Here is a 21,424-nt window from a genome sequence, read left to right on the forward strand (position 1 = left end):
TTGTTCAAGGTTGTAGACAGCCAACTTCTGTGTCCTCACATGGTGGAAGGGGTCAGGGAGCTCTCTGGGGTCTCTTTGTAAGGGCACTAATCTCACTACATGCTCATTACCTAATCACCTCCCAAAGGCCCACCTCCACATACCATCACCTTGGGCATTGGGATTTCAACATATGAATTCAGAGGGACACAAATATTTAGACCATAGCACAAGGTGACCAGGAAAGCTCTCCTGAGGTGTATAAGCTGAGACCTTCAATGAAGCGGGACTTCTGTGTTTGTAAGCCTTAGAAATCCCACTCAGAGTCACAAGCACACACACACTGAAAGAATGCATTGGCTTATCTAATGAAGAAGTCTAGGAGTGACTGGGCTGGGTAAACTTAGGAGTTTAGATCATTTTAGTCAGGAATCTCCATCCATCTCAGTCCTGCTTTCTTGTGTTGGCTTCATTTGCGCGCATGTTCTCTCCCTGCATGTCCTTTCTGCAAATCCCCAAAGGACGGTAGAAAATGACCAGGATTGGGATTCTGACTGGGGTCAGAGGGTCATTCCTGAACCACACTGAGTAGCCAAGCCTGGCTCATGAGATGACCTCAACAGCCAGAGGGCTGGGCCAAGCCAGCCAAACAAAATGGGCTGAGGGGCAGAGGGCTGAAGCCTAGGTAGAAGAGCCTCCATAGAGGTCAGCCCCTACAGGAGGAGGAATTCACATCTCCCGAGGTCCCCAAGTTAGGCATGCTCCATCCTTTATCTCATTTTGTCCTCACAACAAAACAGCCTGGTGGGGATGAAATCAAGGCTGCAGGGGGGTAAGTGACTAGTCCAGCATCATGCAGGGGATTGCCGCTGGGGTGTCACCAGCACTCAGGCTGTCTGACTCAGGGACACACACCAAGGAGGGCCTGGATGCTGTAGAAACCCCCACTGGGGAGCCAGGGCCCTCTCAGAGGAGGGCACATTGATGTGGCTACTCTGGGTTGGGGGGAGTTTGGGAATTTCTGCTAAAAATTAAAAACACACAGCATATGACCCCAGCAGTGCCACTAGAGAATCACTCACTTCTGGGCACGTGGAGGCCCATCGCTGCAGGGTTGTCTATTGTCTGAAAACTGGCAAAAGTGGATAGGGGTGGGGGGTAGGGTAACACACACATGCTCTGCGATACCACACAGCAGATAAAGAATTGGGTACAGCATGTCCTGCCATGGAAGGTTCTCCAAGACAGTTTGGTAAGAGAATGCAGAGCAATGAACATGGCATGATACCTTTATATAAACCACAAACACACAGGCACTTATAAATGTACAGAAAAGAGAGAGAATGTTCTAGAAGGATACATACCAAACTGACAGGGAGATGGGAAGCAGACCAAGAAGGGGTAGTGGTCAAAGGAGACTTTCACCTTTGCTTTAATATTTTTTAAAGGATGCAATTAAAAATAGTTATAATATCACAAAGAACTCCCCAAAGCCACTTCTTTGTCACTGCTGGCCTGCCATCCCTTTCTCCAGAAGTGGTACCCAACTCTTCCATTAGGGGCTTCAGCCCACTGCCCCCTCAGCCCATTTTGACTGGCTGGGTGTGTCCCTCTGCCACAATCCCCTCGTGATCTCCTCCCCATCATGCCCCCTGAAGCAGCCCTGAGCCCTCACTGTCCCAGCCTGGCCAGGCCCCAGCTACAAGGAAGGGGGCCAGGAGCACCAGCTGGTTAACCCCTGAGGCCATGTTTCAAAGTCACTGCACAGAGGTGGACTCCTGGGTGGTCGGGAAAGTTAGCAGAGCTGCTTCCCCTCATCCCACCAAGTGGGAAGCCCGGAGAGGAGTCGGCCTGTTCACCCAGCACCCAGTGTGAAGGAAGGGAGAGAACACACATCTGCTGACCACTCTGCAGCCTCCAACACCCCCATCCTACAGAGTTCACAGGCTGAGAGAGGAGGCGTGACTTCCTCAAGGACACCCCTGGGGCCCAACCCCATGTGGCTCCAAGCCTCTAAGAAAGAATCTGTCTCTTGTCCCCACCCCCCCACCTTAATAGCCTTGGGGTATGGGATGGGCACAGGGTGAGAACAGGGCACACAGTGACCTTGGCTCTGGGCCAGCGTGGGGGCAGTTACAGGCATTGGCTGCTCACCTGGAGCTGGGCTGCCAGTGCTGATGCACTGTTCTCTGGGGACAGCCACCCCACCCCCAAGGGCGAGCACAGAGTGCACCCGGTAGGGGGCCTGGTCTGGTGATCAGGTGACTCAGACTTCTGGGGGATTAGAGGCTGGAATTCAGCTTCCACAGGGAAATGAAGGCCCAGATGGGGAGGAACACATATGGTTGGTTACAGTGAGTCAAATGTAGCCAGAGCTGGGCACAGGCCCATACCACTGTACAACCACAGGGGCGCCATTCATGTCCACCATGGTCCTGGGGGTGTCCAAGAAGAGCTAGGGACATGAACATGTGCATGTGTCCTGTGACTCCTGCAGGGAGGGACTGAGTGAGTGGTGCTCTGTGACCATCTCAACTCCTGTCTCCAGAGAACTGACTTGGGGGTAAAGCGGAGGCAGAAAGCCAAGGAGGTGAATGAGCGTCCTACCTGCAGGCCAGCCCAGAGTGCCAGCTGCTAGGACAAAGTGGCCAGCTAAGATTGGTGGACCGGGGTAACCCTACAAGCCGAGGAGGCCCCCATCTTCCTGCCCCATTGCCAAAGCACTGAAGGAACCCAGAACCCAGACCAAAAACCTGAAGCTTGGAGTGTGGAACTGGAGCTTGGAATCTGGAGCACAAAGCCTGGATCTGGGGCCTGAAGCACAGACCCAGAACCTGGAGGCAAGAGCCAGAAGCCCAACCTGGTGTCTGGAATCTAAAATTGAAGATTAGGGCTCAGAACCCAGAGCCCAGCGCCAAGAACCAGAGCCCCAAGCTTGACATCTGATGTCTAAAACTGAAGCCCGAGACTGGAACTCAGATACTGGAGCCCACTTGAGGCCGGAACCAGAGTGGGGACCCCAGAAATTGGAGACAAGCTCCAGGCCCAGAGCATGAAAGCCAGGACCTGAAGTCTGAAGCCAACCTCCGAGCTTCAGGTCTGGAACCCAGAAGCCAGAGCCTGGGACCACCAACTGGGAGTCCACAGCCTCCCGTTCAGGCCTGGTGCCTGAGGCCAGCAGGAAGGGCATAGGGCTGGGGCCATGTAAGGAAGGGAACTGCGGGGGAAGAGGTGATTTCTGAGAAAAGCCCAAAGCAGCCTCAGCTCTTTTGGCCACAGACTTTGGCCTTGTCAGTCAATGAGTGACCGGCACTTGGGCCACCAGGATTAATCATTACATGGGGCACTTATCCCCCAAACAAGGACAGGGCATCCTCAGGTCAGCCGCCCCTGCCCTGGACCCAGAGGATCTAATGTAGCCTTGGGCTACCCCTCTGGAAAGTGGGGCTCAGATGGGACAATGTCTCAGGGCCCTGCTTGATCTGTGCCGGGCAGCTCAGATCAAAATCCAGGCTCTCTAAGAGAGGACAGTCAAGAGGGCCAGGGGAGGGACTGCTCTGTGTCCAGAGGGAGGTGACAGGTGACCCCTACCGTGTCACTCAGCCTGCTGGTGAGAGTGGATGCTTTGACCACAGACACAGAGAGGATGCACCCATGTGTGCAATGCACACTTATGCTGTGTTGGTGTGCAGTTGTGCTGGCTGCATGCCGGGCAGGAATGTTGATGCCCATATTCCCGATGTACAGCACTGTGCCGCCTCCGTGGGGCTTATATGTTGGTTGAATATTAAATAAACATATTGATGAGAAGAGGCACAAGTTTCTCAAACTGTGCTGATGGGAAACCCTGTTGTCATTAACCAGATCCCCTCAAAAAATCCAGGTCATGAACAGATGGTCTGGAATGTCAATTTTTCCTCCTTTGATTGTTGTTAAACTTTAGGTCCTGCAGAAAACTTACGTGCAGCAAATTGTGTGTATTTAAGGAGCAAATGGATCTTAACAGAGAATTGTAGAAAGGGAGAATAACTGGAGCTGGTTGTGCCAGCTTCCACAGATTGCTCCCTTTCTGGACCACACACTTGCTCTTGGGACCATTCTCTACTCCGTTCAGCAATCATGCCGCTCCTGGAGAAATCCTTGTCGTCGGTGTGACGAAATTCAGTGTCTGTCAGCCTGTCCCATGCACGTTAGCCATGCTATCTCTGCTCCCACCTCCTTTTCCTTCCCCTCCTACAGCACTGCCCCGACTAGGCTCTCGAGGGCCACTAAATCCACTCTGTTCTCACGTTTCCTGACACCTCAGCAGCATTGGATCTTGCTGACCAGGGTATCTCTTTCAAAACGTGGGCAAGCCTGGCTTCTGGGGCATCTGCTTTTCTGCTCTTCCTCCCTATCCCTGCTGTGCCTCTTCCTGTGTCCTCCCTCAAATGTGGGTGCTCCTCTGGGCTTGGCTGGGTCTCTCCTCACTGTGCACACTCTCCCTGGGGGCACCTTCACCTGAGGCCACTCAGGCAGGAAGCCAAGTCACGCTACACCCTGAGGCTGTGACAGGATGCTTGTCTTTGGGCTAGCAGGGGTAGGATTTAAAAGGAAGAGGGGTGACATGGTGAGGTTTGCATTTTGGAAGGCTGGCTGGCTGCTTTTTTGGAGACTAGATTGAGGGGAGCCATCAGAGAGAAAGGCTACTACAATAACCCAGCTGAGAGATGGTGGCCAGACCGGGGAGGGGGCAAAAGGATTAGGGAGCTCCCAGAAAAGGAGAATTGGGAGAATTGGGGGATGAATTTGAGACCAAGGGGTAGAGAAGTAGCGTGTGTCAAAGATGCCTCCTCCATGTCTGGCTCCGTGTCTGGACCACATGCTGCTCACTGAGGTTGGAACATGCAAGAGGCCCCATTTGGGGAAAGGAGAACATCGCGTGCTTCAGACCCGCAGCTCCAACTGCTCGCGCCAGAGACACCTCAGACACAGTGGTACAGTTCAGTACAGACGGATCTTTGCATCTTCCCTCCAAAACTGCTCCTCCTCCTGGGTGCCTTTCTCAGTGTGAGACACCACCAGCCACCCAGGCTCCAGGCCCAGAGGTCTGGGGGAAGCCGTGGCCAGAGTGCAGGTGAGCAGACAGGGCAGGACTCACCATTCAGGGGAACACAGGGTCTGTCACAGACAGAGAGGAGGCAGGCCATGAGCAGGAGTGGGCTGAGATGAGCAGAGGGGCTGAAATGCTTGGGGTCTGGGGTGTGGCCACCTTCTCCACTGCTCTCAAGGGTCCCAAAGGCAGCTCTGGTCAGCTCCCAAGTCTCCATGCTTTTGCTAGGGCTGTGGGAGCCCCACTCCCCACAAAATATTTTTGCAAGTGGTGGAGATCCATAGCATTATGTAATTGTTTCTCTTGCGATGCATTTGATTAATAACTGCCTCTCCCGCTAAACCCTGAGCTCCACGAGGGCAGGGAAGGTAGGCTTCAAAGCTGTCAAAGATCCAAACCTTATTAAAAAGGAGACACACCCCCAGCTCATAAGGAGTGCCTTGGATACCTCTGCTCCTGCCCGGGGTCTGACTGGAGCAGGCAGGGGAGAGGACCATGCCTGTGGGCGGGGGTGCACGTACCCAGACAATCTCTGAGCCCATCAGCTCAAGGATGAATCCAACACAAGAACTCAGTAATAATTGCATTTCCCTGGATCAGCAACGCCCCTCCCACCCGTGCATGAATGCCAGTCTTACCCAAATCACTCCTTCCAGGTAGGAGAGGTTCTAGGACACCCAAGGGTTCACCATGTAAATTAGGGTTCATGACAGAACGTGATGCAACCATTAAAAGCAACATCTGTGCTGAGTGTAAAGACACAGGAAAAGGCTTATGTTATAATGTTAGATGAAAAAAAGCAAGATGCAGTCTTCCAGAGACAATAAAATCCAAAGTAGATAGAAAAGGCACAGGGAAAAGGACAAAAGGCGGTGTTTTAAACAACACGGTGATGTTTTTGAGAAGCAGGATTGTCTTTATTTTCCTTTTTGATATGAATGGAACCTTTCTAGCAAGCACTGGGTAGCTGATTCCCTGCCTTATTTCCCCAGAATCTTCCAGAACAAGCCATAAGACTATATGGCTTATTGTCCAAACCAGGGCACTTTGCAGAGTGAAAGGGGACTCTGGGCCAACAGTCATAAACCCGGACTTGGCCAGGCAAACCAGGACTTACAGTCACTCTCCTCAAAACCAGTCCCAGCTGCACCTCCGCCCCCCAACCCCTCTCTACCCTGTGGGTTCTGTGGCCTAAACTACCACGGCCACAATGTGGTGGCGCTGGGATCCAAACCCAGGCTGGCCTGTTCTCCGCTCTTAGCCACTTCGACAGAGTCTGTTGTCTGTGTCGCCCTAAGATGTGTAAGATGTTGAGTAAGATTTGTAGCTCAGGGGACCCTGAGCAAACAGAGTAGCTGGTGAGCCAAGAGTTGTTGACCTGAAACAGGGCTGAGAATCTAGAGGAGATGGGGCCATTTCTTTGGCGGGGACACTTCAGCCACCCTGGAGACAGTGAAAAGGGCATGAGGGCATGAAGAGAACAAACATGCTGAGGGACTTTGTTCTAGGCACTGAGATGGGTCATTTATCTCATTGAATCCTACAACTCACTGAAAAATTCATGCTCATTGCCATTTTATAAGGGAAGGGACTAGGGCTCAGGGAGGTGAGTACTTAGAATCCCAGGCCGACTCAGGGACTGGACCATTTCTTGGATCAGGAGAGAAGCTGGCCTTGCAATCTTGGCTCAGCTTGGAATAGGAACTCAACTACTGTGCTTAGAAATGGATGGATAGACACAGGGCTGGCTGGCTGGCTGGCTGGCTAAGTGGATGGATGGAAGGATGGATGGATGGATGGATGGATGGATGGATGGGCCGATGGATGGATGGATGAATGGATGGATGGATGGATGGATGGATGGATGGATGGATGGATGGATGGGCCGATGGATGTTAGGTCACTCAGACAGTTGCCCAAGCTAGATCTTGAACGGAACTCACCACTCCTGGATCTGAGAAAATCTTAGTCCCTTAGAAGGGAAGCTCCCTTCTCATCTCTCTGTGAATATGGGCCCCAACTCAGGCTCCAAGGTCCTGTAAAGAGCAATAAGCTTCTCAAAGACTCCCTAAGACCCCTGTCTGGGTTTCAGGGACTCTACAACAGACCTCATGTTATCATCAACTTCCTGATCCAGAAGCCCAACTGTGATATATTTCCTCTCCCTCCCACCCTCCCAACACCAATTGTCCTGCCCAAGTATCCCTGGGATGCATCTTCTCCTCTCCATCCCTCTTCTTCCCACTTAGATTCAGACCTCATCCTCTCTCACCTGGACCATCTCATCACCCTTTTAACCGGTCTCTCTGCTTCCAGACTCACTCCCTTTGACACATCCGAACCCCACACACCTGGGACCATTCTAAAATGCAGACCAGGCCCTGCCCCATCTGGCCAGGGGCAGATTCTCTCAGGCTCACATCCTGGATCTGTGGTCTTGGACCCTCCACAATTTAGCGCTACATAGCTTCTCTGGGTTTGTCTTCTGTTGCTTCCTCCATCACACACTCCCTCTCCTCTAAATGCCCCTCAAGACACACAGAGAGACCCATAGACACTCAGATGCAAGGCAAGGCTGAAGAGTGTTTGTGTTACTCCTTGCGGAGTACTGTCAGGCCAAGAAGGAGGGAAAGGGGCCAGAGCCATGGAATCTCTGGGGACCCTGGGAACGAGGTGCCTGAGTGGCATCAGGGTCTCTGCCTGGGGGCATGGGATGCATCTGTGCCCTCCTTGCTGGGTCTGGGTCATGGTTCTAGCTGAGTATCTGTGTGGGGGTGGGGAGAGCCTGTCCACAGACTCCCCCTGCAGAGCTGACGATTAGCAATTAACCGGGAGGAATTTAGGGGGGTGAGGTTAATTGGGGAACAGAGGGAGGGCAGCTAGGGTTCCAGGGACTTTGCCCTTGACCCGAGGGTATAAAGAAGAGGATCCCAGGTTCTCCTCAGGCCCCTAGGGTTTCCCTGAGCATCTGAGCAGGAGCTGAAACACAGAACACCAAGGTGAGTCCAGGGTCCCCACATCCCAACCCCATCCCCAACTCTTAGTAGGAAACAGGCTCCTCACCTCTGTCCTTACTGTGCCTCTTGTTTCCTGTCCCCTATAACATCTCAGTCCCAGCCCAGCCTGGCTCACTGCCCCAGAGTAAAACAGACTCGTGCTCTTCCAGGGCTTGGAATTCAGCTCTGCATGCCCCACAACCCCACAGCCAGGGCCCTTGGAATAAGGTTGGGGGTGAAGGGTGGGGTGCTGAAGCAGACTGGGGCACTCCCACCCCAACAGCCGGGAACTCCTGTGGCAATTCAGGGGCAGCTAAAGCAAGTCAAGGGCTTCCCAGACTTGGGGACAGGATGGGGGCCCTCCTTAACTAAACAAGTCCTGGTCTGAGCCTCATTCATGGCAGAAAGGCCCATCAGTGCTTGTTTATTGCTGGGGGGTAAGGGTGGATGGGGAAAGAAGTTCATTTGTGAGGATGAACCCCTGTGCCCCAGGGGCACTCTGGTGACACCTGCATCTGTCATTAGAACATTTGCTCCCATTGCCATGTTCCATCTATTTGAGGGATTATTTCATTGACATCTGATTCTCCACTAGACTTTGAGCTTCCTGGGGGAAGGAGCTGCATCTGTACTTAGCCAGCTGTACCCCAGCATCAAGCTCAGTGCCTTAGATAGAGTAGATGCTCAATAAATACTTGCTGAATGAATGAATGAATGAATCCCCAAATCTGTGCTGAGACCTGAGTGTGCAGCTCTGGGTTTGTGTGTGTGGGGTTGGAGGGTGTGCTTCGCTGGAGGTATGTTTGTGATCACACACCATGGGTGGTTGCACACGTGAGTGTATGGGTGTGGGTGTGGAGGGATGGGTGTGTGAGTGTGTATGAGTTTCCAGGACACAGCAGTTCTCACTCAGTGTTGCTGTGCCCCTGATGTGCAGGGCCCACAGTGTGTACCCAGGATGATGTCCTACGGAGAGAGGCTGGAGGGCCGGGCTGTCTCCCCACTCTCAGTCTGTGGGGGGCACATGACGTGTGGGGCGGCGTTTACCTATGTGCCCAGCCCACAGGGTGAGTGCTGCTCCCACCCCTGGACCCTGCTTGCCCTCAGTTGCCCACGTCCTGCCCCGGTGGGGAGGCCTCCACCCCTCTGCCCACCCCTCCCAACCTCCCCAGGACCTGGGGCCTCAGGGGACTCCTGACCAGCCTCGCTCCCCAGTCCTGCACAGGATTCCAGGGGCCTCAGCCTATGCCTTCCCCAGCCTGGGCCCCGTGGCCCTCGCCGAGCAAGGCTGCCCCTACGGGGAGGTTCTGGAGCACCATGACCCGCTGCCTGCCAAGCTGGCCCAGGAGGATGAGCAGAAGCCAGGTGGGCCTGGGTAGGGGTGGCAGGGGTGTCGGCAGTCACTGGCAGAGCCCTCCAGCCACTGTGCTCATGACTGGCCCCTCTCCAGAGCCTGGGTTGGCCCAGAAGCTGTGCCGGGCTGGCTTGACGCTCCTCAAGGTACCACTGATGCTCGTCTTCCTCTATCTCTTCGTCTGCTCCCTGGACGTGCTCAGCTCAGCCTTCCAGCTGGCCGGAGGTAGGGGAACAGAACCAGAGGAATTATAGAAACAGAACCTGCAGGAGATATATAGAGATCTATGATTTATTGCAAGGAATTGGCTTACGTGATTGTGAAGCACGCTGGGCCTCTTGGGCAGAAGCCAATACTGCAGTGCACAGGTGGAATTTCTCCTTCCCCAGGGAAGCCTCAGGGGAGAGGTAGGGCGGAGGGGAGGGGACCAGGGAAGGGTTTTGAAGGGTCTCGGACAACGCTGGCTCATGCTCCCCAGGGAAGGTGGCTGGCGACATCTTCAAGGACAATGCCATCCTGTCCAACCCGGTGGCGGCGCTGGTGGTGGGGATCCTCGTGACCGTGCTGGTGCAGAGCTCCAGCACCTCCACGTCCATCGTAGTCAGCATGGTCTCCTCCGGCTGTGAGTAAGCCCACCAGGGCCAGGGAAGGAGTTGGGGGCTGGGTTGCTGGACGCGCGGCTGGGGTGGGAAGAGCAGGAGTGGGGGCAGGGACCGCGGGCAATGGGCAGCTCTGGTGTCTCCCACTCTGTTCTCCAAAGCATGGCCTGGAGTCTCAGCCAGGAGGGGCGCCCCAGGAGCTGGGAAGGGTGGCAACTAGGGAGTACAGCCTCAGGAAGGCTCACCTTCATGTCGCCACACAGTCACTCATTCCATCAATCAAGGGAACAGAACCAGAGGAATTAGAGAAACAGAACCTGCTTGAGATATATAGAGATCTATAATTTATTGCAAAGAATTGGCTTACGTGATTGTGAGGCAGGCTGGGCCTCTTGGGCAGAAGCCAATACTGCAGTGCACAGGTGGAATTTCTTCTTCCCCAGGGAAGCCTCAGTTTTGCTCTTAGGGCCTTTAATCTCATGAGATGAGGCCCACCCAGATTATTGAGGTTAATCTTTTCTCAAGGTCAATTGATGGTTGAGGCAAATCCATCCGCAAAAGACCTTCACAGCAACATCTAGGTTAGTGTTGGACTGAATAACTGGGTACTAGCCAAGCTGACACATGAAAGTGATATCACACTTGTGTACACATGTACACACACAAGCACAGAGACACATTTGAATTTAGGACCCGTGCCCTCGTGGACATGCACCCACACACTCGTTCACATATACACAGGTGCAGTACACATATGTGAACATCAGTTCACATGTACGCACACATGTAAACACACAGCATGTGCCCCCATGTACCTGTGATGCTGAGGCTGAGCAGAGTCAGCAGCATGGCAGGAATGCCTGCTGGGGGCTGGGATGAGGGCAGTGGGTCTGACAGGAGAGGTTGTGGGGCAGGAGCTGGGTGGCCCTTATCCAGTTAGTTAAGAGGCGCCCTCTTCTACCAGTGCTGGAGGTAAGCTCTGCCATCCCCATCATCATGGGCTCCAACATCGGCACCTCCGTCACCAACACCATCGTGGCCCTGATGCAGGCGGGGGACAGGACTGACTTCCGGCGGTGAGGGGGTGGAGCAGTGAGGGGCCTGTCCTTGTCGGGGGAGGGTGGTCCCCGATGCCAGGAGCCCCCAATCTGAGTGCATCCTGGCTCCAGCCTGCCCTGCAACGTGGCCTCCCTGCCCAGGGCCTTCGCGGGGGCCACAGTGCACGACTGCTTTAACTGGCTGTCAGTTCTGGTCCTGCTACCCCTGGAGGCTGCCACCGGGTACCTGCACCACATCACTCGACTTGTGGTGGCCTCCTTCAACATCCGCGGCGGCCGCGATGCCCCTGACCTGCTCAAGATCATCACAGAGCCCTTCACTAAGCTCTTCATTCAGGTGGAGGCAGGGCTGTCATGGGGTGGGGGCTGGGGGACTGTAGGACCCCACCCTCACTCCCCCCTCCCACACCTTACCCACAGCTGGACAAGTCCGTGATTACCAGCATTGCCACGGGGGATGAGTCCCTGAGAAATCACAGTCTCATCCGGATCTGGTGCCACCCAAACCCCATGGAGGTGAGTCCCAGGTCTGGCTTCAGTGAGAAGACTCCTTCTTCAGACAGCTGACTGCCAGTGTCGTCTGTTCAAAAGCTCTATGTAGACCTAGGGGATCATTTACCCTGGGAGGACAAATATGGGGCACTTTTGAGGTGATACTGTGCCTATGGCAGATGTTGCTACACCCTGCCAGCCTCACACCAGCTTCAGGCAGCCATTGCCAATCAATTAGAGTTAGCATGTCATCAATCTAGCCCAGAGATTGGTTCTCAAAGTGTGGACCAGTGGCACACATAACACCTGGGAACCCATTAGAGATGCAAACTATCCGGCCCTTTCCTAGACCCACTAAATCAGAAAAAAACAGGTGGAGCCCAGCAGCCTACATTTCAACAAGCCCTCTAGGGCTGTTCCACGCTCAAGTTGAAGAACCACTGATATGGCTCAACCCTGTGGTTTCATAGGTAGAGAAATTGGCTCCAAGGGGCTAAGAAACTCTCCAGAGCTTGTCCTACCGCTTCAGGGCCCCAAGCGCAGGTCTTGCAATCTAGGGCTCTCTCTTCCCCCGGGGGCCAGGGGGCTTAATGTCTCACTTCTGCCGTGTTTGGGGGCCCAGGTAATGTGCGGAGGTGGGCGGGGAGAGAGTGCTATAAGGATGCCTGGGAAAAATAGGACCAACAGGAAACTGGTCCAGGAGCAGGACAAGTGGGCCATGGACACCTCACTGGAGACACAACAGCCACTTGTACTGATATTGGGCTCCTTCCCCTGGAGACTCCCACAGGCCGGTGTCCCCTTGTCCTGCTGCACTCTTCCTGCTGCTTTCTGGCTTCTAATGCCTGGAATGAGGCTCCGTTTGGATCAGTTGGACGCTTGTGGACCAGCCATTACACCAGGCTAACATGGAAGCTAACTATTAGCACACTTTCTCACTCAGCCATAAAAAGGAAAATGCTTCATCAAAACCCTAATCCACAGTATTTGCTCCCCCTTGATTATGACATACAAGAAGTAACACCATTTAGAATGAAAGACAAGGAAACAGGAAGCCCAGCACACCCTCTTCACTTGCTACTTGATGTTCCCATACTTTACCCCAGTGTGAACAGAGAACATTCTTTCAACTGGCCCTGCGAGGTTCCTTTGCATCTGAGTGGCACACAGCTCCAGCTCAGTCCTTCTGAGTGTTCAAGGCAGTTTGACATCAAAAAGCCCATGCAGACAGCTTTCACGCTGGCTTTGTGACCCCTCTAACACATCTCCCCTTCTCATGAGCACTCTGGGCCCTCTCCAAGCTCTCTGAACGGCCAAAATCCCATCTGCTTCACAGCAAAACCTGAAAGAGACCAAAGTCACACACTTTGAACTTCACAGAAAGCAAGCTGTGGAAGGGAGCTCCTCAGCCGTGGCGATCCTCGAGTCCTCTGAAATCCCTGCTGCCTGCCTGCAGCTGCATTCACCTGGTCTCCCCTTGAAGGATGCACCGGCAAATGTAGCTCTCACCCAATGGAATCCTCAGTGATGCTGGTCCTGAGGCCAAGGGACTGGAAGCAACCCACCCAAGTTCACTGGGCCGGGGCTGTCCTCACTGGTTCCTCCGCTGCGCCTGCTACCACTCGCCTGAGCACTGTTTTCTCATCCCAGCTCTCCCGGGAAACCTTCCCTTGAGAGCAGGGTCCAGACTGGATTTCCTTGGCTTGGAGAGTAGCTGGGGGTGGGATGTGAGCTCCCTGTTCTGGCCCTCTCTCTGGGACAGTCCCCTTTGGAAAGTGGCTCACTCAGCCACGTGCACTGGCAGCTCCTGCACTGAAGACTCACGTTTTTCCTCTGGCCACCGAGTCTCCTGTGGCCCCTTCCAACCTGTTCTCATTGCTTCCAGCTTTCACCAAGCTAGGCCCAAGCTCGCCTAAGCCAGCATCCAGGGCACCTATGTGACTGACAGTCTGGGGTTTTCCAGATGGTGAAAGAAAAACCAGAGGCAGTGTTTGTTAGCATCCTAACAATTCTTGATGTTCCAGGGTCCTGACACTGTCCTGGGAATTACCTTCTTGTGTGGTCACAGTGTGGATTGTCAACCCTACATACCTGGTTTAAACCAGCTTCTTTTGAGGACTTGCATCCTGGGAGGCAGGGATTGTCACAACCCCATTTTAAACAGGTTCAGACAGGCTTGTCCAAGTCTATGTGATTGAGGTAGGACAAAAATCCTGGTGGAATCTGGAGCCCACACTCTTGACTCTCCATTTCGCTGTCCCTTCCAGATGTATATCCCACCATATGTGTCCATTTCCCACTCTGCCTATCAGGCGTGAATGCCACCAGGTGACCACAGCCACTTGAGAACCTCTAGGGGTGGTAGGTGTGGCCGTAAAAAAAAAAAAAAAAAAAAAAAAAAAATCAATTCTCCCCTTTGCCACCAGATGGCGCTGCTAGCAGAGCACTCACGCTCTGCTTCCAGAAAAGCAAAGACCCTAAAACACCTCTTCTCCTGGTGGGGAGACTACTGCACACACCCACATCCTGCACGGTTTTCCCCAGGGGAAGGATTCTTGGAGCCCACATTCCTCTGTGAGCTTAATCATATGCTTCAGTTCCCAGAGGTGCCTCCTGAATTTGGGTTGTCTCTGCAAGCACATAAATCCCAAACTCTTTCTTCCCAGATTCCTCACAACTAGCCCCTGGGGAGAAGTGGGCAGCATTATGGACCTCATGCTTCAGACAAAGAAACTGAGGCTTAGAGAGGTTACCTGTTTTGTCCAGTGTCACACAGCAGGGAGTGCTCAGCTGGGGTTGAGCCCAGGGCTAAGGCACCCCCTCCACATGCCCCTCCCTCTCCTCCACCCCCACCTACCCCAGGCCCAGGAGGGATGGGCATATCCTGGGGCTATGCCCCAGACCCTGGGCCTGGCAGCTCTTTATCTAGGCTGGAGCTCCCACCTTCCCCTCTGCTGGCCAGGGAAACCCCAGGGCCTGCTCCTTCCCCTCCCGTCTCTGCCCACCTAGCCTGGCAATGCAGTTGACCCCCTCTCTGCCACTCTTGCTGCCTCCACACTCCTCTCTTGCACTTTAGGGTCTCTGGACTGGCCCTTTGAGCTCAGCCAGGGCCACATAACCCCAGGCAGGAAGGTCAAGTTTCCAAACCTCAGAAGTCCTAGCCTCCAGCCTTGCCCTGCCCCAACATTGTCAGCACTGAGTGGGACCCCAGTGGAGCTCCTCTCCTCCTCTTCCAGCCTCCCCAGGTCCCAGAGAACCCTCCCCCAAGAGACCCCTAGACCCAGTGCAGTGCAGGATGGTCCACCAAGTTCCTTCCCAGCAGGGCCAGGATATTCAGGCATGTCTGCAGGAGCCATTGATCCTGACCTAGGAAGTCAACCCGTACCCACACACCATGTGATACTAGACAGGCCCAGGAAGGAGGGGGTCTAATCCTTATTTGGAGGCACAATTTATCGAAGGCTTGTCATAATCTAAGCCCTGTCATGAGTGCTTCACACATATTTCCTCCTGTAACCTTTGCAACAGCTCTTTACTTTTCCTGCTTTAGAGAAAACAGGCTCAGTGAGGCGGCATGACTTGCACAAGGTAGCTGAGATAAAAGCAGGATTTGAACTCAGATCTGCCAGACAGCAAACACCCAGCTGTCTCCCAGTTACCACCACTTTCCCAGCCGGCTTTTCCAATCAAGCCCATCAGAGACTATTTTCTCCTGGTTTCTCGGCCTGCAATTCTGGCCCAGGCTTGAGGATGTCCCAGGGCCCTGGTATGGCCAACTGGGTACACAGAGGAGCACGCTGCCCCCCTCAAGGGAGTACATGCCATTAAAATAAACCCCGATTTAAAGTCAGGTGCCATAAATGGTTCTTATCTCTAACACACATTTTTTTTTAAATGACACAGGTTAGAATAAAACATAAAGGAGCTGTAAATCCAAGTACCAGCACCACACCTGAGCCCTTACCCTCAGCACCCAGGAAGGTCAGAGGGGTGTGAGATGGAGACCCCACAGGGGGAATGGGACCAGGGTCCATATCAGCTCCCAGAGGAGGCAGATGGTGGTGACGGGGAGAAGTTGTGACTCTTTCATTTTGCCTGGGGCCCAAGGAGTAAGGGCCCCTTTCTGCGGCTCAAGTCCTCCTTTGTGACATGGCTTCTTCCTAAGCCCACTCTCTACTTTCACTGATGGGACCCTGGGGGAAAGGTAAGGAGCCCAGGTTGCATTTTTAAAAAGAATTCCTTAGGGAATTCCCTGGCAGTCCAGTGGTTAGGACTCCACGCTTTCACTGCTAGGGGCCTGGGTTTGATCCCTGGTCGGGGAACTGAGATCCCACAAGCTGTGCCAAGGAAAAGGAAAAAACTCCTTAACCCAAGAAGGCTACGAATGAGTGGTTCCAGACTGGCCAGACTGGCCTTCACAGAATTGTAAAGTATGTCTTAAAGCGGTTGCCAACATTTACAGATTGGGAGATTTTATCTAAACCTTCAGAGTTGTGGTTTCTCTTGTAGAATCAGGCCCTTTGGCTAAGCTGGGCTAAATCCCTGGACAGTGACAGTGGCCTGGAGCTGAGTAGCTGCTGCCCCTTTAGGCCCAGGACACTCCCCACCACCCCCACGCAAGGCTGAGCCCCTCACTTAGGCTACCTGCTTGGTCCTGGGCCTTCTGATTTAAGGGCCCTCTCCAGGAACCCCCTCCTCTTCACCGATAGTAGGTGGGGGAGGGAAGAGATGTTGGTCCTGGGCCCTCTGCCCCACCCCCTCCAGATAAGGAATTGAGCAAGAGGAAAACAGAACGTGGGCTACGTGCCTGAGAGGAGAGGACAGGGCAAGGATTCTGGTGAAGAGGAGGCCCTGAGACAGGGATTGATAATAAAAGATGGGGAAGGGAGAGTTTTCAGAAGAAGTGGGCCATGGTCAGCAGCCTCCAATGCCAAGGAGAGGTAGAAGAAAACATGGACAAGACACCATCAGATCAGGAGGCCCCTGCAGGCCCCCTTGAGAGCCAGATCAGTGGGTTGATGGGGCTGAATATTCTGAGGGCCGACTACAGCCAGATTCTCCTGTGGCAGATATTTTCAACTCCATTTCATCATTGGAGGAAACAGACTCAGAGAGGGCAAGCAAAGCATTCAAGGGCATGTAGTCAAGAGGACCATCTGGGGCTTCCCTGGTGGCGCAGTGGTTGAGAGTCCGCCTGCCGATGCGGGGGACACAGGTTCGTGCCCCGGTCCGGGAAGGTCCCACATGCCACGGAGCGGCTGGGCCCGTGAGCCATGGCCGCTGAGCCTGTGTGTCCGGAGCCTGTGCTCCGCAACGGGAGAGGCCACAACAGTGAGAGGCCCGCGTACCGCAAAAAAAAAAAAAAAAAGAGGACCATCTGTATCCCCTCCATCCCCCATCTCTCCCTAACCCCTACCTTAGCCCCCATCCCAGGCTGCATTTTCCTGAATTCTCTAAGTCACTCTCCTCTTAATCTAGGTTCCCTCCCGCAGGCCCAGGGCAGAGGCCAGCACCAGCCGGATGCTTGGAAATGCCACCATGGAGAAATGTGAGTACCTGCAGCGTGGGAGATGTCTGGCATGGCAGGGCAGAGTCTGGCAGAGGCAGGGCCATCTCCCACCTGGCCACTGCTGCTTCCAGCCCCAGAAGGACAGCTGTCAGCCAGCCCAGCTCTTGGGCTTTGGTCTGGAGGTTCAACCTGCTCTAGAGGTTGAAGAGACATGAGGCAAGGCCTTTGGCTCTGAGCCCAAGAGGGTGGCAAGGGTTGGGGGCTAGGAGCTGGATTGAGGGAGTCAGCTCTCAGAAGCTTGATACCACTACCACCACCCTCCCGCAGGCAGCCACATTTTCGTGGACACAGGGCTGCCTGACCTGGCTGTGGGGCTCATCCTGCTGGCTGGCTCCCTGGTGCTCCTGTGCACCTGCCTCATCCTCCTCGTCAAGATGCTCAACTCTCTGCTCAAGGGCCAGGTGGCCAAGGTCATTCAGATGGTTATCAACACTGGTGAGCCTCGAGCAGTGGGTGGGCAGGCCCCAGGATGGGCCCTTCTGGATCTTGCTGAGTCCTGCCACTGCCTTGGTGTGTGATCTGGGTAAAGCCCTACCATCTCTGAGCCTCAGTTTCCCCATGTGAACACAGAAGAGATTGGACGAGGTGATTTTTGAGGCCCCTGAGCTGCTGACAGCTGGGGATCTGTGGCTGCTTCCGGCTGTGGTTCCATTCTAGCAGGTGGCTCCAAAGAGATTCTCAGAGGCCATTGTTTGATTCAATTAATAGTCATTAAGCCCCTACTGTATGCCAAGCATGGCGTGGTGCCAGGGATACAGAGGTGAGCCACACAGAGATGGCTCCTGCCCTCAGGGGACTCACAGCCCAGAGGGAGAGACAAGCAATAAATAAGTGATTGAGGGGGGATAAATTCAGACAGAGCAGTAACTGCCAAGGAGAAAGCAAAACACAGCAAATAGAATATGGAAGAGGCTGCTTTTGATGGGTGGTCAGTGGCTTCTGTGCAGAGGTGACATTTGAGCAGGGACCTAAATGTGGAGCAGTCAGATGTGGCTGAAGAGCTTTTCGGGTGGAGGGAACCTACCCGAAAGTGCAAAGGCTCCAAGGCAGGACTCAGCTGGGCAGAACTGTGGCACAAAAAGGTGGCCAGCAGTGTGGTGGGAGCTCAGTGAGGTGGAGAGAGGTAGGGAGACGTCAGCGAGGTAACAGGGACAGAGCAGGCCCCAGGCTGCACTCAGAGCCTAGACTTTATCCAGGGTAATAGGGGCACTTGGGGGTTTGGGCAGGGCAGTGATACCATCTGACTTTCATTTAAGCCTCATTTTGAGCTTTGGGGACACTGCCTGGCACTGGCAAAGGCAGCATGACAAACGCTGGAATAAGGGGCATCCATGGATCTATGGGAGCTCAGAGGAGGGAGAAGCAAAGTCTGCCCAGGGGCTGGGGTCAGGGAGAGCTTTCCAGTGGCAGTGATATCCACGCTGAGTCCCGAGGATGAATATTTAGGAGTGAGAAGGATGTCCCAGGCAGAGGGAACAAGGGAGCAAAAGCATGATAGAAGCAGGCTGAGAAGGGCCTTTAATCCAAGATCAAAGAGGACCAGGAAAAGCCACCGCAGTCGAGCAGGGGACTGACAAGGTCCCACTTGGAAGCTGACATGGATTCCTCCTCCCAAAGGAAAGTCCCTGCCCCCTCCCAATGCCCTCCCACTGACCCTACTGGGACCGTTTGCTCGCAGACTTTCCCACCCCCTTCACCTGGGCCACAGGCTACTTTGCCATGGTGGTGGGCGCTGGCATGACCTTCGTTGTCCAAAGCAGTTCTGTATTCACCTCGGCCATCACCCCACTCATCGGTAAGTCCCCACGCCGAGGCGGGGTCAGGTGGGGCAGGGCTGACAGGAAAAGGGCTGAAGGAAGGAGCTGGGGAGACCATGTCCTCTCCTCTACCCCCAGGCCTGGGTGTGATCAGCCTTGAGCGCGCCTACCCACTCACACTGGGCGCCAACATCGGCACCACCACCACGGCCATCCTGGCTGCACTGGCCAGCCCCCGGGAGAAGCTGTCCAGTGCTTTCCAGGTGCGCTTGGGAGAGTAACCCTGCCAGAGGCAGGACAGGGCTAGGACTGGTGCCTGGAGCCTGACCCAACGTAGGACAACACGTACAAATTAGTTTTTGACTGCCTACTATGGGCCACCTGCTATGCCAGACTCTATGGGAACCATACGGGCAAAGTATACCTGGTGCTGCCCTCAAGACCTTAGTGTCTAACAGGGGAGAGATATTACTGAGAGCCACACCAATCAAACAAGAGTGAGAGGGATTTGTACTCTGAGGAAGGGGTGCTGGCTCAGTTTGGGAGATCAAGGACTGGGGGGGGCAGACAGCAAAGGGGTTGCTGTTCTAGGAGCAAAGGAGTAACTGATAAGCCAGGATGTTGCCCACTCAGAAGGCCAGAGCTCCTGAGCCAGAAACTGATGTGAATCTTTTAGCTACTGGATCTGGGCAGGATCTGCTGGGGAATTCCTGAGAGGGAGATCAGTGGGGGAAATGTGGGGAGTTCAGGGTGGCAGTTATTTACCTACTGGTCCAGAAGTGTTTCAGTGTTTTACTGGGGGAATGTCAGCCCTAAGTGCTGACTTTCCTGCTGCCCAGACCCTGTTATCTATCCTGACTCAGGAGCTGGCGCCCCTGCCCACCTCCACCCCTCCCCCCTCTCCCCTGCAGATTGCCCTCTGCCACTTCTTCTTCAACATCTCAGGCATCCTGCTGTGGTACCCAGTGCCCTGCACGCGCCTGCCCATCCGCATGGCCAAGGCGCTGGGCAAACGCACTGCCAAGTACCGCTGGTTCGCCGTCCTCTACCTCCTCCTGTGCTTCCTGCTGCTGCCGTCGCTGGTGTTTGGCATCTCCATGGCAGGCTGGCAGGCCATGGTAGGTGTGGGCACACCCTCTGGGGCCCTGCTGGCCTTCGTGGTACTTGTCAGCATGCTGCAGAGTCGCAGCCCCGGGCACCTGCCCAAGTGGCTGCAGACATGGGACTTCCTGCCCCGCTGGATGCACTCCCTGCAGCCCCTGGACCACCTCATCACCCGCGCTACCTTGTGCTGTGCCAGGCCCGAGCCCCGCTCACCCCCGCTGCCTGCCAGGGTCTTCCTGGAGGAGCTGCCCCCTGCCACACCCTCCCCCCGCCTCGCGATGCCCAATCACCACAACGCCACCCGTCTCTAGGCTCCAGCCCAGACTGCTGCCTGGAGTCAGGAAATGCCTGTGCCTGGTGCCCGGGGTAGAAGGGCAGAGGGGTGTGTCTGTGTGCTCTGGGCATGCACCTGTCCTTGCACAGGTCCTCAGAGGTCTGGGCTTTTGTAACTGAGAGACAGTCTTTGTGCACATGTGGGCATGTTGGGGTGAGCCTGTGTGACAGCCTGCATATGCGTACTGATGCACCTGGGGGTGGGGTGAGGGGGTGCATGCCAACTGCATGTTACTTGGGTATGATTTTGAGTCCTTTGCACATGTGTTTGGAGACCTGCACTGTGTCCTTGTGCACACACAACTCTGACTGGGCTGGGTGGGAGTAAGGGTGAGTCTGAGTTCATGACCTACAGCTGTTTGCTCGCGCACAGATGTGGGAGCCTGAGTTGCTGGCTGAATTCTCGCCCCCTCCCTGCCACCTTCCTTCCTCCATGAAACCATTCTCCTCATCCTCACCCAGGTTTTCTGTATCATTGTTACAACCCTCTTCCCCAACACTGTTTGATTTAAAAAAAAAAAAAAAAAGAAATGAAACTCTCATTGTGCACTTGGAAGTCTGCTTGCTCTCCATCTAGGGGGGAGGAGAGACCATGGTTTGGGGTTCAGCAGTACTATCTCCCCTCCCAAAGAGAGCCTGTTGTGCCCTGCAGGAGCCAGCCTACAAGCCCTCCCCAGCAATCCTCCTGGCCCTGCCTAATGAGTCCAATCCACAGTTCAAACTTCCTGGAGCCCCGGCTAGGGCCACCTTAAGGCAAGTGTAAGGAAGGCTCTTTGCTAACCCCACTAGGCTGACCTCCTCTGGTCTCTATCTGCCTCTTGCTCACCCACCTCATTGCCTCCCTCCCTCCCTCTCTCTGGGATAAAAATCAGTTCTCCAGAAAACAAGTGATTGGTGGGGGCCTGTCAGGGCCACTCGGGGAAGGAGAGGCAGGGTGGAGATGGGCAAGAGAGGTCATGCCCTGGACCCCAGTGCACAGGGCGTAGAAACTAGCCACTCTCCCTCCCACCTTTATCCTCTACTTTTGGGCAATAAACCAGCCTTCATTTAAACCCACCCAAGTTTTTCAATTCCTCCTCCTCCATAGGGCC

The 21,424-nt window shown here is 54.5% G+C and overlaps 1 protein-coding gene across 4 annotated transcripts; it reads left to right on the top strand.

Annotated features, from left to right (window-relative positions):
* Positions 1 to 8,019: 8,019 nt before the first annotated feature.
* Positions 8,020 to 20,860, top strand: SLC34A1 (solute carrier family 34 member 1). Of its 4 annotated transcripts, none has more exons than XM_029218250.1 (13): positions 8,020 to 8,070; positions 9,005 to 9,134; positions 9,283 to 9,432; positions 9,518 to 9,646; positions 9,900 to 10,043; positions 10,985 to 11,096; positions 11,220 to 11,415; positions 11,499 to 11,594; positions 17,049 to 17,118; positions 17,407 to 17,574; positions 18,818 to 18,934; positions 19,035 to 19,159; positions 19,808 to 20,860. In XM_029218250.1, the coding sequence occupies exons 2-13, from the start codon at positions 9,026 to 9,028 to the stop codon at positions 20,309 to 20,311; spliced, it is 1,920 nt and encodes a 639-aa protein (XP_029074083.1). In that variant the 5' UTR covers positions 8,020 to 8,070; positions 9,005 to 9,025; the 3' UTR covers positions 20,312 to 20,860. The 4 variants fall into 4 exon arrangements, with proteins under 4 accessions (XP_029074083.1, XP_029074086.1, XP_029074084.1 ...); XM_029218251.1 differs by having other exon boundaries at positions 8,031 to 8,070; positions 9,240 to 9,432; positions 19,808 to 20,838; XM_029218252.1 differs by having other exon boundaries at positions 8,032 to 8,070; positions 9,326 to 9,432; positions 19,808 to 20,838.
* Positions 20,861 to 21,424: the final 564 nt, after the last annotated feature.

The sequence above is a fragment of the Monodon monoceros genome, unplaced genomic scaffold, assembly GCF_005190385.1.
Source record: "Monodon monoceros isolate NGI ecotype Baffin Bay Population unplaced genomic scaffold, NGI_Narwhal_1 Super_Scaffold_12, whole genome shotgun sequence".
NCBI classification, from domain to species: domain Eukaryota; kingdom Metazoa; phylum Chordata; class Mammalia; order Artiodactyla; family Monodontidae; genus Monodon; species Monodon monoceros.

Coding starts and splice junctions, on each gene's coding strand:
- SLC34A1 (XM_029218250.1), top strand. CDS start 9,026: ATGATGTCCTACGGAGAGAGGCTGGAGGGCCGGGCTGTCTCCCCACTC. Junction 9,135..9,282: donor CTATGTGCCCAGCCCACAGG/GTGAGTGCTGCT, acceptor CTCGCTCCCCAG/TCCTGCACAGGATTCCAGGG. Junction 9,647..9,899: donor AGCCTTCCAGCTGGCCGGAG/GTAGGGGAACAG, acceptor CATGCTCCCCAG/GGAAGGTGGCTGGCGACATC.